This window comes from Eubalaena glacialis, chromosome 9, assembly GCF_028564815.1.
Source record: "Eubalaena glacialis isolate mEubGla1 chromosome 9, mEubGla1.1.hap2.+ XY, whole genome shotgun sequence".
Lineage (NCBI taxonomy): Eukaryota > Metazoa > Chordata > Mammalia > Artiodactyla > Balaenidae > Eubalaena > Eubalaena glacialis.
Window position 1 is genome coordinate 21528056 of NC_083724.1, and position 15327 is coordinate 21543382.

The window sequence follows — 15327 nt, forward strand, 5'->3', positions numbered from 1 at the left end:
CTGGACCAGCTGGTTTTGATTCTACCTTTCTTCCTGACACCTCCAGTTAACAGGCCAGAATTTTAACAGTGAAACCTTATATGCTCTACACAAACTACTTTCACAATCATAATTTCATCTGAGTCTTCCAATAAAATAACACTGGTGTCAACTAGCACTGCAGGTCCAGGTGCTGGACTCTCAGTCCATCCAGAAATAGTCTTTTGGAAACCAGCCACCTTCACATGACTAATAACCTTGTACACATTTAAAATGGGGCTGCATGAAATGTTGTCCATGATTCACGCTAAGTGAAAAACACAGGTGACAAAACAGCCCCATACAGCCTCATCCCATTTTGGTAAAAATATATCTGCACATATGTCTATACATTCATAGATGAAGGTCTGGAAGAAATAGAGCAAAAATGTTAACAGTGTTATCTCTGGGTATTGAGTTTAAAGATGAATTTATCTTCTACTTTATGCCTTTTTATTTTTGTAATGAGGATAAATCAGTTTCATTTTAAAAACTTAATTATTTTTGAAATAGATAACTCATTCACATAGTCACAATCAAGAGTGCAAGAGTTTATACATTAAAGTCTCCCTCTCATCCACGTCTGCCTTCCATCTGGCTCCCTCCAGAGGTAACCAGCGTTACCAGCATCTACTGTACTCTTTCAGAGACATTTCACGCATATACTACAAGCAAATACATAAATTTGTTATTTCCTTTGTCACTTTTATGATCAAAAACAAGACTATTTTCATTTTGAAGAAAAGGTTGTAGAAGACTATTTTATGATGTGGAAAGATAAGCGGAAAGGCTACAAAACAGTACATAGAGTATGACATATTTTATAATAATGTATGAAAAAAATTTGCATTTAAAATACTTATAAAGGGCTTCCCTGGTGGCGCATTGGTTAAGAATCCGCCTGCCAATGCGGGGGACACGGGTTCGAGCCCTGGTCCGGGAAGATCCCACGTGCCGTGGAGCAACTGAGATCGTGCACCACAACTACTGAGCCTGCGCTCTGGAGCCCGTGAGCCACAACTACTGAGCCCGCAAGCCACAACTACTGAGGCCCGCTCGCCTAGGGTCCGTGCTCAGCAACAAGAGAAGCCACTGCAGTGAGAAGCCCGCGTACCACAACAAAGAGCGGCCCCGCTCGCCGCAACTAGAGAAAGCCCGCGTGCAGCAACGAAGACCCAACACAGCCAAAAATTAATTAATTAAGTAATAATTATTAAATAAAATCTTTCTAAAAAAAAAATACTTATAAAGAGACTGAAAGGCTATACACTGAAAGGCTATGATAAACATACCTTTGTCCAGAAAGAATTTTTCTAATTACCATCCGTAGAAAAGTTCTTATTGTGAAACCATAATTCAAGTTTCATACTGAAGATTCTATGACCCATTTGTCTGAACCATGTGATAATAAGAATACAATAATACAATTACAAAAACCACTTTGAGTTGCCTCTCATCCAGAAGATGTTATTTTTACAGTCTTATTTATTGTGGAGAGGGCTTTATGTTAGACCCTTCACATTGTTTGGATCCTGAGCTTTATTTTTTCGGTGGTCATCTCTGCATGTAGGATTTTGGGTGAGTTTATTTTCTCCTTATAGGTGGCAGTGTGGCCTGGATTTAGGGCGTGGACTCCAGCACCACCATGCCTGGTTCAAATCCCAGTCTGCCGCTTCTTAGCCTCACGACCTTGGGCAAGAGACTTAATCTGTGTCTCAGTGCCGTCATCTGTGAAATGGAGATGGTATGATGGTAGCACCTACTCACAGAGTTGTCATCAGGGATGTCATACGATTCAGGTAGAGCCCCTCGAATAGTGCCTAGATTGTTCCTAAGTGTCAGTGTTATATTCATCTGAGTTGCCTAATTTTTCCATATTGGACATGTACTACAATAAAAGTTAAAGAATAAACTCCCATGAGAGAAGGGAAACTAGACAGATGTAGAGACGAGCACAAATGAGAAAGTGCCATAGAGAAGAGTGCAAACCATGAGGCCCCGGGAACCCAGCAAGGAGGGAGGGGCCCGGCTTCCTGATTTCGACTAAAAGCCCGTGAAAGGATCCCTCTGCCCGTACTGCAAGCTGAGCATTCCAAGAGCAGAGATGGACTTTGGCCCGGGAGCCTTCTCTCCGGGCATTTGGAGAAGGCCTTTGAGACCTTCCTGGAAACTGCCCTGGCCCTTCCTTGTACAAACGGCCTCTTGCAACTTTTTGCCACTGTGTTCCTGCCAGGGGTCACGTGGAGAAAGGCTTCAGAGTAAGTGTCAGGACTTACCTGGCTGTGCCTGGCCCAACTCACTCCAAGGACCTTCAGGGGGCAATTACTGCCACCCTGATGTGGCGGCAAGTCTGGGGGACTGGAAGACAAGATGCTTCATTCACAGCCCAGCTGGAGGAAGAACCGTCCAATTGCAGTTCTGTGTTTCTAAACACACCAGGTGGCATGGGCAGGAGGACTGCTGTCCTGTGTCCTCAGCCGGGAACCCTCTGCCTGGGGACAGAGAGGGGAGGGGAAGGCAGATGAAGGGAGAGGAGGAAAGCGCAGGACCAGGAGCTGGAGGCCCTGGGGTCCAGCCTTAGCTCTGACATTTCGCATTGATGTTAGCTGGGATAAATTCTTAATTTCATCAAAATCCAATCGCTCCTCACAGAATGCCTTGAATTGATCTGGGAATAACAATGCCAGATGTGACCTGCTTGATGAAAGGAATTATGTGAACTACTTTATATTTGAAAGAATATCTAGATCCTGTAGTTCCTGCTAAGTCTGAGGTAAACGAGGGCTGGGAAATAGTGTTATATCAGTGTTTCTAAATTTATTCAACTGACACATTTTTAAAATAAAATAAAATAATAAAACAGTTCATAATCCTTATCCACAATGCTAAAATCCCCACGTTCTGGAGACAAAGGTTTTTTTCATTAAATTTGGTGCTAAAATTGACCTGATGGTGCTTATTCTTTTGGGTATCAATCTTTATAATAAATTGCAGAATATTAATAAAATAAAATAAAAAATAAATTGCAGAATATTAATGCATTTGATTACCAGGTGCTGCCTCAGGTCTCACTAGTATATGGTAAATGCATCATATTATCTTCCTAAAATATGAAAAATTCTGAATTCTGAAACACATCTGGCCCCAAGGGTTTTGTATGAGGATTGTGACGTGTAAAACAAACTCAGACGCTGCACACAGGAAATGGGGAGGGAGGGACGGTGTCCATTCCCAGGCTGAGATTCACCCAGCCCTGTCTGGGACATCTTCTTCCTGGTGTCAGATCCTTGAGAAGTCTTTAAGAACCTGAAGACAAAAGTACCCGGGATGAGTCAAGGAGCATATACTGGAGATATTTTTTCCTAAATTAGTCCTCATACTTCAGTGTGTCTCTGAATCCCCCTGGGGATCTTGTGAAAATGCAAATTCTGATTCAGTAGGTCTGGAGTGGGCCTGAGCTTCTGCATTCCTACCAATCTCCAGGTGATGCCTCTGCTGCTGGGACTGTTCTGGCCTCCGGATAAGCCTAAGGCATGGCTCCAAGTGATAATGTGGTGTCCCACAGGGAGAGTTGCCCCGTGCCCTTGGCGGGGGTGGGAGCTTGCTCAACACTGATCACCTGACCAAAACCTGCCTCGTCACCGTCTTTTCTCCATCCTCCACTGCCCATTTACTGCCTTCTGCTGTCTCTTCCTCCCCACATGGTTCATGCCACCCTCCGCCTCCATTCCCGACCTTGGCTGGGCCCCACCAAGTCTCATGACTCTTCACTCACCCGGTTCCAAGGTACTGCTTAGATGAGGTGCTTTTCCAGCTGACTGACCTCACCTCCGAAGCATGAACTAAATTAGTTCAACCCTCAAATTCCTGAGATGGCTCACTATCTATCCTGGGTATCTCCCTGGAAAATTTTCCACTGTTTGCAAAGTACTCCCTAGCCCTGACCACCCAGAGATATTAATGATAATGCATTTGCTCACTAGACAAGCAGTGACCCGGGAAAGGGCCATGGTTTATTTTATTTTTATGTCAATGCTTGCAATGCCCTGACTGATTTCTTACACACCCTCCTTGCTTCTTTTTAAGTTCTGGATTCCCGGGTTGCAGAAAACTCAGACTTCCTTGTTTTCCAAGTGAATTTTCCTATTGCAAAAGTAATACATATTTATTAATAAAAGTTTAGAAAATATAGTTAAGAAGAAAATGGCAATACCAGTAAACTTAGCACGCAGAGATAACCATTGGGACATTTTGTCTCATGGCCTTTCAGGCTTTATATATAAATTTTGTTTTACAAAATCTGGATCATACCTATAACATTTTGTAACTGCTTTGCCCCCCTCAATTTATAGTATATTGTGACCATTTTCACAGATCAATAAAAATTCTTCTGCAATAGCATTTTAAATAAGGGACTTCCCTAGCGGTCCAGTGGTTAAGACTTCACGCTTCCACCACAGGGAGCGTGGGTTCAATCCCAGGCCAGGAATAGAATGAAGGCCAAATATTTCTTATTATAAATCACAATATCACACATATCTTTTGGATACTTCCAGGGAATTATATTATTATGTAAAAGTGTATAAACTTCTTCCTGGTTCGCATGAGTTGCCAGAAAGCATGGCTTCCAAACTCTCAAATACGAACCAGATCCTTTGGGCTGAATCAGTGTCTTGAATTCTCACTAACCTTAGTTAACCAGAAGTGATACTGGAAAGCAGGGCGTTCTAGGGCTGAGAGGGAATTCCAGGCCACCAGGTCATGCCTTGAGGCATCCCTCTGTCTCCTGCTCAGAAAGAGGAAAAATGCTTAGAGGTCTTTGTTAGGGATCTACAACTTCCCAAAGAACACAGCTATTTTTCAGACAATTCAAGGCTAATCTAAATCCTGCAATCATTTTGGCATTTATTTTTCCAGCCAATATTTATATATTTAAAATGAAAGGATTAGGGGAACTTCCTGGCTGTCCACTGGTTAGGACTCAGCACTTCCACTGCAGGGGACCCGGGTTCAATCCCAAGTCAGGGAACTAAGATCCCGCATGCCTTGAGGAGAGGCCAAAAAAAAACCAAACAAACAACAACAAATGAAGGGATTAGATCAATAAGGGAATGGTTAAGTAATCTGTGGTACAGCCATTCAATGAAATATGATACAACCATTAAAAAACTGAAAAAGCTCTATGCACTAATACAGAATGATATCTCAGATACATCGTTAAGTGAAAAAAGCAAGGTGTAGAACCATGCATACCAAATGCACATTTGTGTAAAAAGGAGGAATAGGAATACATAGACATTTTGACATAGGAGTTTTGCTTGTGTGTTCATAAAGCATCTTTGGAAAGATACACAAGAAACTGATAGTATAATTCCTTAATTTTTAGGGAAATTAGGTAGCTGGGAGAACAACATTTTCATTGCAAAATGAAACCTCTCGTGCTGAACATGCAAATGTATTACCTCTTCTAAAATAAAAATTTTAAAACACAAAATAAGGGGACTAGGGCATTTGATTACATCATAAAATACATTTATTTCTGTTTATTCTCCAAACCCCAATTTAAATGGTCAGTAAAGGAATAAAAGAAGAGGACCATATGTACAGAGAATAGGAGAGGGAACAAAAGATGGATCGTATGAACACACTTTTGGGAGACAGTGAGGCAACGGCACAGATTTCAGAGTCATACTTGCAGTCCCAGCTCTTTAACTTGCTTCTCATGAGGTCTTGGGCAAATAAACCCCTTACTTGCTTTGAGCTTCTGATTCCTTATCTGTGGAAGAGTTAGGACAAGTCATTTATTTTATGTGATCCATATTGTGCCTTGTGGGAGTGTTGGGAGGATTCATTGTCCCAGATCAGAAGCATTTAATAAAGCACATAAACTGCTATTATTACTTTTAATAATGGTAGCAGGTTTTAGCTAATATTATGTTAATGTTTGTCAGTCTGATAGGAAAAATAGCAGTATCTTATTTTAAATCTGAATTTCTCTAATTATAAATGAGGTTGAACAATTACATATATATTCCACTTGTATTTCTTTTTCTGTGATTTGCCTGATCGTCTCTTAATAATAGTTAACATTTACTGTGTACCAGGCACTGTGTTATGATCTCTGCATGCATTATCTCATTTAACCTGTGGATCAAATAGGTAAAATTATTATGCCCATTTTCAGCTGAGAAAAATAATATTTAGAGAAATTAATTTGCTCAAGTCTCCATCACTAGTAAGTAGAGTTTGGATTCTGAGCGAGGACTTGACTCTGACCCAGAAATCTGACTTGATTGAGAACCCAGGCTCTTCAGGCTTATGCTTCAGTGACTCTCCCCTAATGGTTTTCCTTTGGGATTAAATAATTTTCTCAATATTTTGCAAGTGCCCTTTGTATTTTAGTTGCAGGGCGCAGAGTAGGAAAGGATCGATCTGCACCGAGGGGCAGAAGTGGCATCACAGACAACCTGCCTGCCTGTCAACTGCCCATAAGGCTGTGTGTGAGCCAAGGCGGTGCAGTCAGAGGTGATGCAGGAGACCAACCGGGTGCAGAACAGAGGCCTGCAAAGATGAGTGGACTTCGACCCCCTTAGAGAGAAAGCAAGAGTGACTCACAGGAGGAGGATGAAACCAAAGCTTCCAGGCTGTCCCTGGTAGGCTCAGACAGTCCAAAGGCAGCAGAGGGAAGGAGAGAAAAACCTGAGATGGAGAGCTGGCCGAGAGCTTCCTGAAGACCATGCAAATGAGGCACGCCCACAACTGCCTGGAAACCAGGCAGGGAGAAGTCAGAGCCCAGAGCACATGCTGCAGGGCCGTGCTAGGCAAAGGAGCAGGAGGAGGTGGAGGAGGCGCTGAGGGAGCAGGTAAGGAACCAGGGAGGGTCGTGGAGGGACGGGTCACAGGGCCCTGCATCCTGAGAGGCAGCATCGTCCACCGACCGGGTGAACGCTGTCCTGGGAGGCAGGGCTCCTGGGATCATCTTTCAAGCTCAGCCATTCTTTAGCTGTGAAGCCTTGGGCAAGTCACTTCACCATTCTGAGCCTTGATGTTCCCATCTATAAAATGAGTGTAAAAATAGCATGCTACCTATGTATTGAGCATCTGCTGTGCTTTGCTGGGCACATAACAGTCATTATCCCTTCCTCACAGCAAGCTCATAAGGTGAGATCATTAGCCTATATTACAGAGGAAAACAAAGCTCAGAGAGGTTAAGCCATTTGTCTAAGACCTCACAGCAAAGAAGTCTGGTTCCATAGCTGCACACTGTCGACTCCTGATCCTGCTTCCTTCAGAGGGTGGTTTTACAGAATCAAATGGTCTATGCAAATGGAAAAAAAAATTGTAAAAGGCAAATTATACCATCAAGATGTGAGTTGCCACACTTAGACCCCGGCCAGGACTGAGGCCCTTTGTAAACTGGGAAGTCCTATAAAAATGCTAGTTCTTCACCTCTCTCCTCTGGAGGTTGCAAGTATTGGGGTGATGCTACAGACAATGGATATTTGGCTGACTGACCTGGTCACAGACTGAGGCGATGTCTTTGGGGTGGTATTGGGATGTTCTGGCTTGAGAGTGAGTCGTTGGTGGATAAGTGGCCAGAGTCCCTCCTGGAGACAGACTCTGAAACCACAGACAAGGCCTGAGGTGACCATGGCAGATAAGGGCCCAGGTGCTGATTCAACAGTGATCATCCCTCCTCTTGAGCATCCCTTTACAGCTTTGGCCATGGAACTTCAGAAAATGGAAGTCTGCTTTGTGGGGAGGGGAAGATCTTTAAGGGTAGTAATACAAGCTTAGTGCAATAAAGTTAGAATTTCAGGCAAGAGAATTAAAAACAAACAAACTAACAAACCTATAATCTTACCCCTAGAGATAACCACTGTTGACATTTCAGTGTTTGTTTTTCCACACGTTTTTTTCCATTGCACACATATATTGAAAAATTAGATCGTACTGTAATATGGTTTTATTAATGGTTCTTTTCACTTAATGACATGTCATGATGTATTTCCATATCAATAGATGTTTTATCACATCATTTAAAGGCTGCAGAATGTCTCTTTGTATGGATGGAGCAGAATTTATTTAATAAGTGTCCTACTATTGGATAATTAGGCAGTTTTCAATTTTTAACCATTAGAGCCGTGCTTTCTACCCAAATCTTGGCACAGGTCCTGGATTATTTCCACAGGATAAATTCCCAGTGGGGGAACTGCTGAATCAAGGTTATGTATATTTTAAGGTCTTTGATAAATACTAAAGGTCTGCTTCTGACACACTCTGGAATTCAGGGGCTTCTCAAAGCTCAATGCAGAAAATTTCGTGGCCTCAGTCAGCCTTGAGCCTTCCTCTCTCTCAAATCCATTTGCAGGGATAATGCAACCCACCTCATATACAGTCTTTACTGGGTGCCAGGCTCTGTCTAAGAGCTTTACCCTCCGAGGCACCACTTTTAGCTTCCTTTTCAGAATAAACTGAAGAACAGAGAGGTTAAACAGTTCACTTGGAATCACAGCCCTAACAAGCAGTGTGTTGGGGGTCAATAGCCTTGACAACCTGGTTCTAGAATCTATGCTGTCCACTGCTTCTTGGAAAGTATATTTGATTGCATCTGCAAAGATATCTTTCACCCATCCCTTTGATCTTCTCCACCAACGCCTCACATGCATCAAGCCCCACCATCCCAACCTGGACCACGGCTAGAGCCCCTAACTGGTCTTCCATTTCCACTCATCCCTTTCACTCTGTCTTCTGCTCTGCAGCTGGAATGTTGCTTTAAAAATGGAAATAGGATCGGGTCACCCCCCACCCCCCAACCCTGCCGGCAAGCACATACAAACACACACGCTCAGCCCTAGAATAAAACCCAGATGCATTCCCCAGCCTCCAGGGCAGCCTCTCTGGCTTCTTCCTAAAAGCCACTTCCCCATCCAGGCCCACCCACTACACCCCAGTCACCCGGCCTCCTTTCACTTCCTCAACGACAGAGCTTTTTCTCACCCTAAGGCTTTGGCACATGCTGTTCCCTTGAGCTCGAATGCTCTTTTTCCACCCTGCAGGGCTGGATTCTTCTCATCCTCTGGTCTTGGCTTTCATATCACCTCTCTGGAGGAAGCTTCCCTGGTGATCTCACCTGAAGCAACAAGTCCCCTAAGCCCATTTTCCTTTTTGTCCTTTATAGTATTAATTAAAATTGTGTATTTATTGCCCATCACTCATTAAATGTCTCTTTCCCTCACTAGACTCTAAATGTCATGAGGTCAAAGACCATGTCTATTTTGTTCCCCATTATTTACCCAGTGCCTAGCACAGCACCTGGCATGTGGCGAGCTCTCATTAACTCAATGACTGCTCGTAGAAAGGACGAATCGTCCACAGAAGGAGGCATTCATTGGTGAGGATCCTTGGCAAACTATCCGAGCTTCAGCCAGAGCTGTTCCGTCCTCCTCCTGCATGTCATCACTTCCTCTTCCCTGTCACGAGGCAGTGACAGAGGTCTAGGGTCTAGAAGGAAACCAGGAAGCCACGGGTGAGAATGTAAGCAGGTTTTGCTTCAGGCGCCAACTCAGTCAGGGTAGATGATGTCATATCGGGGGCACAAGGGAGACTCGTTACCCCCAAGTCCCCCCTGCACGGTTCCTGGATTCCTACCATGAGAGACTTTTGGCCACGAGGAATCTCCTAGTGAAAGGCAAACACTCACTATCCAGTTAATAACACACATCCAGCAGGTGGACTGAATGGGTGAGGGTTCTACCTTTCTGACAGCAGCATGGTGGTGGCCTGGAAGTCCAGGTGTCACCACTAACTAGTGGGTGACCTTGGGTGAGAGTCACTTCTTGCCTCCCATCTGCAAAGTGAGTGGTTAGGATGGAGAAGAGGTTTTTTAACTTTTTTTTCCTCAGAAGCTCAAGTCTTCAACTTGTTCAAATGACCAACATGAGAAAAGTCAAGTGTTTCTGGTTGAAATAGGGACGTGGGGCTGGAGCACTGCTCCTCCCTGACTCCTACTTTTAAGTCCCAAGGGTGGTGGGAGGGCTGAGTCTTGGACTCCAAGATCTCAGCGGTCAGTGCCTGCCAGGCTGACCATCTGTGCTCTAAGGACAAATAAGGCAGCCAGGCTTGCATGTTCTGGGTGTAGCTCCTTGGGCACATTAAGTGATCAGAAGGGGATGGGAGAGGACTTGTTGAATCTGATATTCAGGGAGTATTCAGAGACTTCAGGCTGTGCAGCAGGTGAATTTCATAGCAATTGAAGGGCAGGGCAGGCAGCCCCTTTGTTTGAGAAGGAGGTTTCAGCCATTTTAGAAGAGAAATGAGGGCCCAGGAGAGAGAAAGCCCAGAAAGCTCACTTACCCTCTCCACAATCTAGAAGAAAGAAATTGCCACCCCTGCCTTTCCAGGCCAGGGATCCCAGGTCTTGAAGAGACCGCCCACAATCTCACAGATAACTTGGCTTCCAGGGTTGGTTGTTTGCCACGCCCCAGGGGAACACTGGTGCCTCACCTCACCACTCGCCACCTGGGCAGCTCTCTGGCCTTCGCTGCAGGCAGGTGCGCTCGGGAGACTGCAGCCTGGGCTACCTGGCAGCTCCAGGTGCTGTGTGTACGCTGCTATGGAGACGGGTCCCGGGGTTGGTGGTGAGAAGGCAGTCTCCCAAAGCTTTGCAGATTCTGGAGGGGAAGAGGCTGGAGCCTCAGGCCCTTCAGGGTAGTCTGCCTGACAACCGTAGTGCCAAGGAAGGCCAGGTGGGTGCTCTGGGAGTTTCTAGGACAAAGGGCGGGAGGAGGAGCCAGGGGAGGCCAAATCTTGGGAGGAGGCTCTGGAAGGGCTGATCTGGGCAGGGGAGCCTCTCCATGTTTCCAGGTCAAGGGGAAAAGCCTTCCCAGAGGCCCCCTTGCCAGGCCAGTGCAGTGCCCTGCACAAAGGCTGGGCCAGTGGGCTCTGAGGATTGGCCCTGCAGCCCAAGGGGAGGAGGGAGAGAGGGCCTGGCATTTGCCCCCAGAGGAGGGATAGACCAGGGAATTCACAAAGCCCACCTCTGTGCTAGTCAGGATCTGAGGCAGCAGGGAAGGAAATATTTGCCCTGTAGCACGAAGCACTGACTGTGGCTCCTCTCCCTCTCCCTGGAGCCCAAGAGGCCAAGGGCAATCACATGCAGCACAAGGAGCATTTTTATCCATTTCCAAAGCCAGGGTGCCGGCTCCTCGAGCGGGAGCTCGATGATGGTGGGGTGGCTCAGGCCTGGGCCCGGTAGAGGGGATGCTGCAGTAGCACCAGACCTAACTCTACGGCTTAGGAACTGGGTGATCTGAAACAATCGCTTCATTTTTTGTTTTTTAATTTTTATTGGGGTATAGTTGATTTACACCTGTTAGTTTCAGGTGTACAGCAAGGTGAATCAGTTATACATATACATATATCCATCCTTTTTTTAGATTCTTTTCCCATATAGGCCATTACAGAGTATTGAGTTCCCTGTGCTATATAGTAGGTCCTCATTAGTTATCTATTTTATATATAGTAGTGTGTATATGTCAATCCCAATCTCTCAATTTATCCGTGCCCCCCTTACCCCCTGGTAACCATAAGTTTGTTTTCTACATTAGTAACTCTATTTCAGTTTTGTAGATAAGTTCATTTCACTTCACCTTTTGAACCTAAGTTTTTTCATCTGTGAAATGTGGGTGATAATACCTTTTAACAACCCACAGGACACAGCCTAGGGCCAAGTACAGGCACGGAGCTTAATGGGTGTTCCTTCGCTCCTTTTCCCTTTCTGCCAGGACGTCTCCTGCCAGACCTCCCAGTGTCTGGTCTGAGGATGGCGGAGAAGCAGGGCCGGGAGCCTGAGTGCCCTGTGTGCTGGAACCCCTTCAACAACACGTTCCACACCCCCAAAGTGCTGGACTGCTGCCACTCCTTCTGCGTGGAGTGCCTGGCCCACCTCAGCCTGGTGACTCCGGCCCGGCGCCGGTTGCTGTGTCCGCTCTGTCGCCAGCCCACTGTGCTGGCCTCCGGACAGCCTGTCACTGACTTGCCCACGGACACTGCCGTGCTCACCCTGCTCCGCCTGGAGCCCCACCACATCATCTTGGAAGGCCGCCAGCTCTGTCTCAAGGACGAGCCCAAGAGCCGCTACTTCCTGCACCAGCCCCGGGTCTACACGCTGGAACTCGGCCCCGGGCCTGGGAGCCAGACTGGGCGGCCCCAGGATGTGGCCCCTACCACCATCCCCATCCCCAGCCCCAGCCACGACTCTCTGAGGGGGTGTTTCCGCAACCCGCAGTTCCGGATCTTTGCCTACCTGCTGGCTGTCATCCTCAGTGTCACTCTGTTGCTCATCTTCTCCATCTTTTGGACCAAGCAGTTTTTTGGGGGTGTGGGGTGAGCATCTGTTCCAGACAAAGAACCAAGCCTTTCTTGGCTGCTGCTGGGTATAAGGACTGCAGAGCCTCATTTGGGATTGTCTTCCTTTGTAGTATTGTTCTTTTTTACAATCCAGGGATCGGCTAGGCTGTGCATCTGCTTCTGGGAACAAAGAGAGTCCTACTATAATGAGAACCTCTGAAAGCGAATGGAAAAAGATACAGACAGCTCTGGGTGTGAACCACGGATCATGGAAGGGCCGAGAAGCAGATCTGTGATGACAGGGCTACGTAGCATGTTGTACCAAAGGGCTGGGCGATGGCATCCAGGAACCTGACCCACTCAGACAGCAAGCTGCATTTCTTACTGGAGCTGCTTTGAACTCAGTTCACATTTTTTGGAGTTGCTCTTTCTATTATTTGTTGCTAAAAAATTTGGAGAGTGAACTTCAATTGTGAGCAAATGTGTTTGTCTTTCCCTTTCAGTTTTCTCTTTGGATGTTTTGCCACTAGTCCCAGTAAAAATGGCCTGCATTCATTAATTCATTCACTCACTCATTCAACAACGAGTTGGCTGGTCCTCTGTCAGAACTAGGGGGACAGAAGGGTAGGATGAGCCAGGGGTGGCAGAGTCCTTACCAGCAAGGAGGGCACGTTCACTCAGCTGCTTCTTGTACAAGACGACCTCTTGTCAGTGTGTGGTTTATAGAGTGTTAAGAGTAGAAAAGTTTAAAGGTGAAAGAAACCAGAGTCAGTGATCAAAAGAAATCCGGGATTTGGAGGAAGAGATTTTTATTCCTCCTGGTAGGTTCGGGGTGGAGCTCTGATTCCCCTCCTCTAACCATTGTAATTCTGGCCTTGAGAGGTAAGGCAGGGAATTCCCTGGTGGCCCAGTGGTAAGGACTCTGTGCTTCCACTGCAGGGGGCACGGGTTTGATCTCTGGTCGAAGAACTAAGATCCCACATGCCGTGTGGCATGGCCAAAAAAGAAAAAAAAAAAAAGAGGTAAGGCAGAAACCCCGGCTAGAGTAAAAGCCTTAGTTCCCATCCCAGGCCATGCAGGCAGGGGATTCTGGTTTTCACTTTACATAACAGAATCTAGGAACCAAGGAAAACTAGATAGAATTTGAATGCTGCTTGACTACAGGTTGCCACCTCTGCAGTATCTAAAACCCTGATTTCTTCTTCACTTTTAATACTGCCTGGTGGCTCAGGGCTCTGAAACAATCTCAAAGCAGTTAAAACACCATCACAAAAAGATAACATTTTGTTTTTTGGGATTTGTAGAATAAGCTTTCAGAGGCCAGAAATTGGTTTTATTTGCTCTAAATAACATTTTGTAAGTTTAATGAAACCAGCTTCTATAAACTCTTAGGGGTCTTAATGTACAAGATATTCCAAAATAGCCAAGACATACATACTTCATGTTTAGTAAAACCAAACAGTCTTAAGCTCCACTGTGAAGAAAAAGTTCTCCATTATGAAACTGGAAAGCCGCCTACATATCCTGCCAGGGGACTAGCATCTACCTCTCCATTTGCACCACTGAAGATAATTATACTAAAGCTGGGACTTGACGTCTCCCCACTGACTTCATTTCTTTACACATCCTTGCTCCTTAACTCTTGTGCTGGGTAAATTAGGCAATGATCTCACCTTATTCTCAGAGCCACGAGGAACAGAGAGAGGAGCCAGGGGAAGCTCAGGGAAGAACACTTGCCTCTGTACTAGGGACTACTGCTCCCGAGTTAAGCAGGCTTTACCCCTATTTCACAGATGAAACTGATGCTCCCCAAGTTTAGCTACCTTGTTCAAGGTCACCCAGCTAGCATGTGGTGGAGGCCTTTCAGTCAAAATAGAACTTACACTCTTGGAGTGGCTGATTCACCAAACAAGACACAGCTTTGAGTCTTCTGGGATAGGGAAGGATATACCTAACATTGTGGCATCTTCTGTCTTCACATTCAATAGTTCTAACGGTGGGCAGTGCCATCCTTCTAGAGAGCATTTAGGAATCTTTGGTACCCCAATGCAGGGGTGCGTTGTGCTTCTGGCTGTTAGTACCTCAGAGGTCAGGGATGCTAAGACATGTTGCAATGCTGAAGACATTTCTACACAACAAAATATCATCTGTCGCAAGATGCACATAGTTTCCTGTTGAATAACACTATAGGCTCCTTGCAAGTTCACAAGGTAGAAGTGGTAAAATTAACTCCCTTTGGCATGAAGTCAGAGTAAGAGATGCAGTGACTCCTCAAAAGGGCAGTATAAATGGTAGAGCGGGCTTTCCCGGTAAGTGGTCTGAGGTGACCAAGAGGTTCAAATCTTCATGTTCACTTTAAGAACACTCGTGAAACCGTCCAGGCCATTAAGGGTATGCATATCCGAAAAGCCACCAAGTATCTGAAGGATGTCACTTTACAGAAGCAATGTGTGCCATTCTGTCATTACAATGGTGGAGTTGGTAGGTGTGCCCAGGCCAAACAGTGGGGCTGGATGCAGGGTCAGTGGCCCAAAGAGTGCTGAATTTTTACTGCACATTCTCAAAAATGCAGAGAGTAATGCTGAACTTAGAGGCAGATTCTCTGGTCATTGAGCACATCCAGGTGAACAAAGCCCCCAAGATGCAGCGCAGGATTTAAAGAGCTCATGGTCGGTTCAACCCATACATGAGCTCTCCCTGCCACACTGAGATGATCCTTACTGAAAAGGAACAGATTGTTCCTAAACCAGAAGAGGAGGTTGCACAGAAGAAAAAGATATCCCAGAAGAAACAAAAATTTACGGCCTGGGAATAAATGCTGCAAAAAATAAATGCAAAGAAAAGTTTAAAAAAAAAAAAAGGTGGAGCAGTTAAAAAGTTCAGGCTTTGTACAGGGAACAGGCCATGCTGGCTGGACTGGTTCTTTTTTTTGGTCTGGCCAATGTTGCCAACATATTC

General features: G+C 45.6%; 1 protein-coding gene across 1 annotated transcript; it reads left to right on the forward strand.

Moving 5' to 3' along the window:
• Positions 1 to 6641: 6641 nt before the first annotated feature.
• On the forward strand, positions 6642 to 12914 carry RNF183 (ring finger protein 183). The gene is made up of 2 exons (XM_061200090.1): positions 6642 to 6881; positions 11805 to 12914. The coding sequence occupies exons 1-2, from the start codon at positions 6755 to 6757 to the stop codon at positions 12407 to 12409; spliced, it is 732 nt and encodes a 243-aa protein (XP_061056073.1). The 5' UTR covers positions 6642 to 6754; the 3' UTR covers positions 12410 to 12914.
• The last annotated feature ends 2413 nt before the right edge of the window (positions 12915 to 15327 follow it).

Bases quoted from the DNA above. Each gene is read 5' to 3' on its own strand.
- RNF183 (XM_061200090.1), top strand. From the start codon at position 6,755: ATGCAAATGAGGCACGCCCACAACTGCCTGGAAACCAGGCAGGGAGAA. The intron at 6,882-11,804 runs GTAAGGAACCAG...CCTTTCTGCCAG, and splicing joins AGGAGGCGCTGAGGGAGCAG to GACGTCTCCTGCCAGACCTC.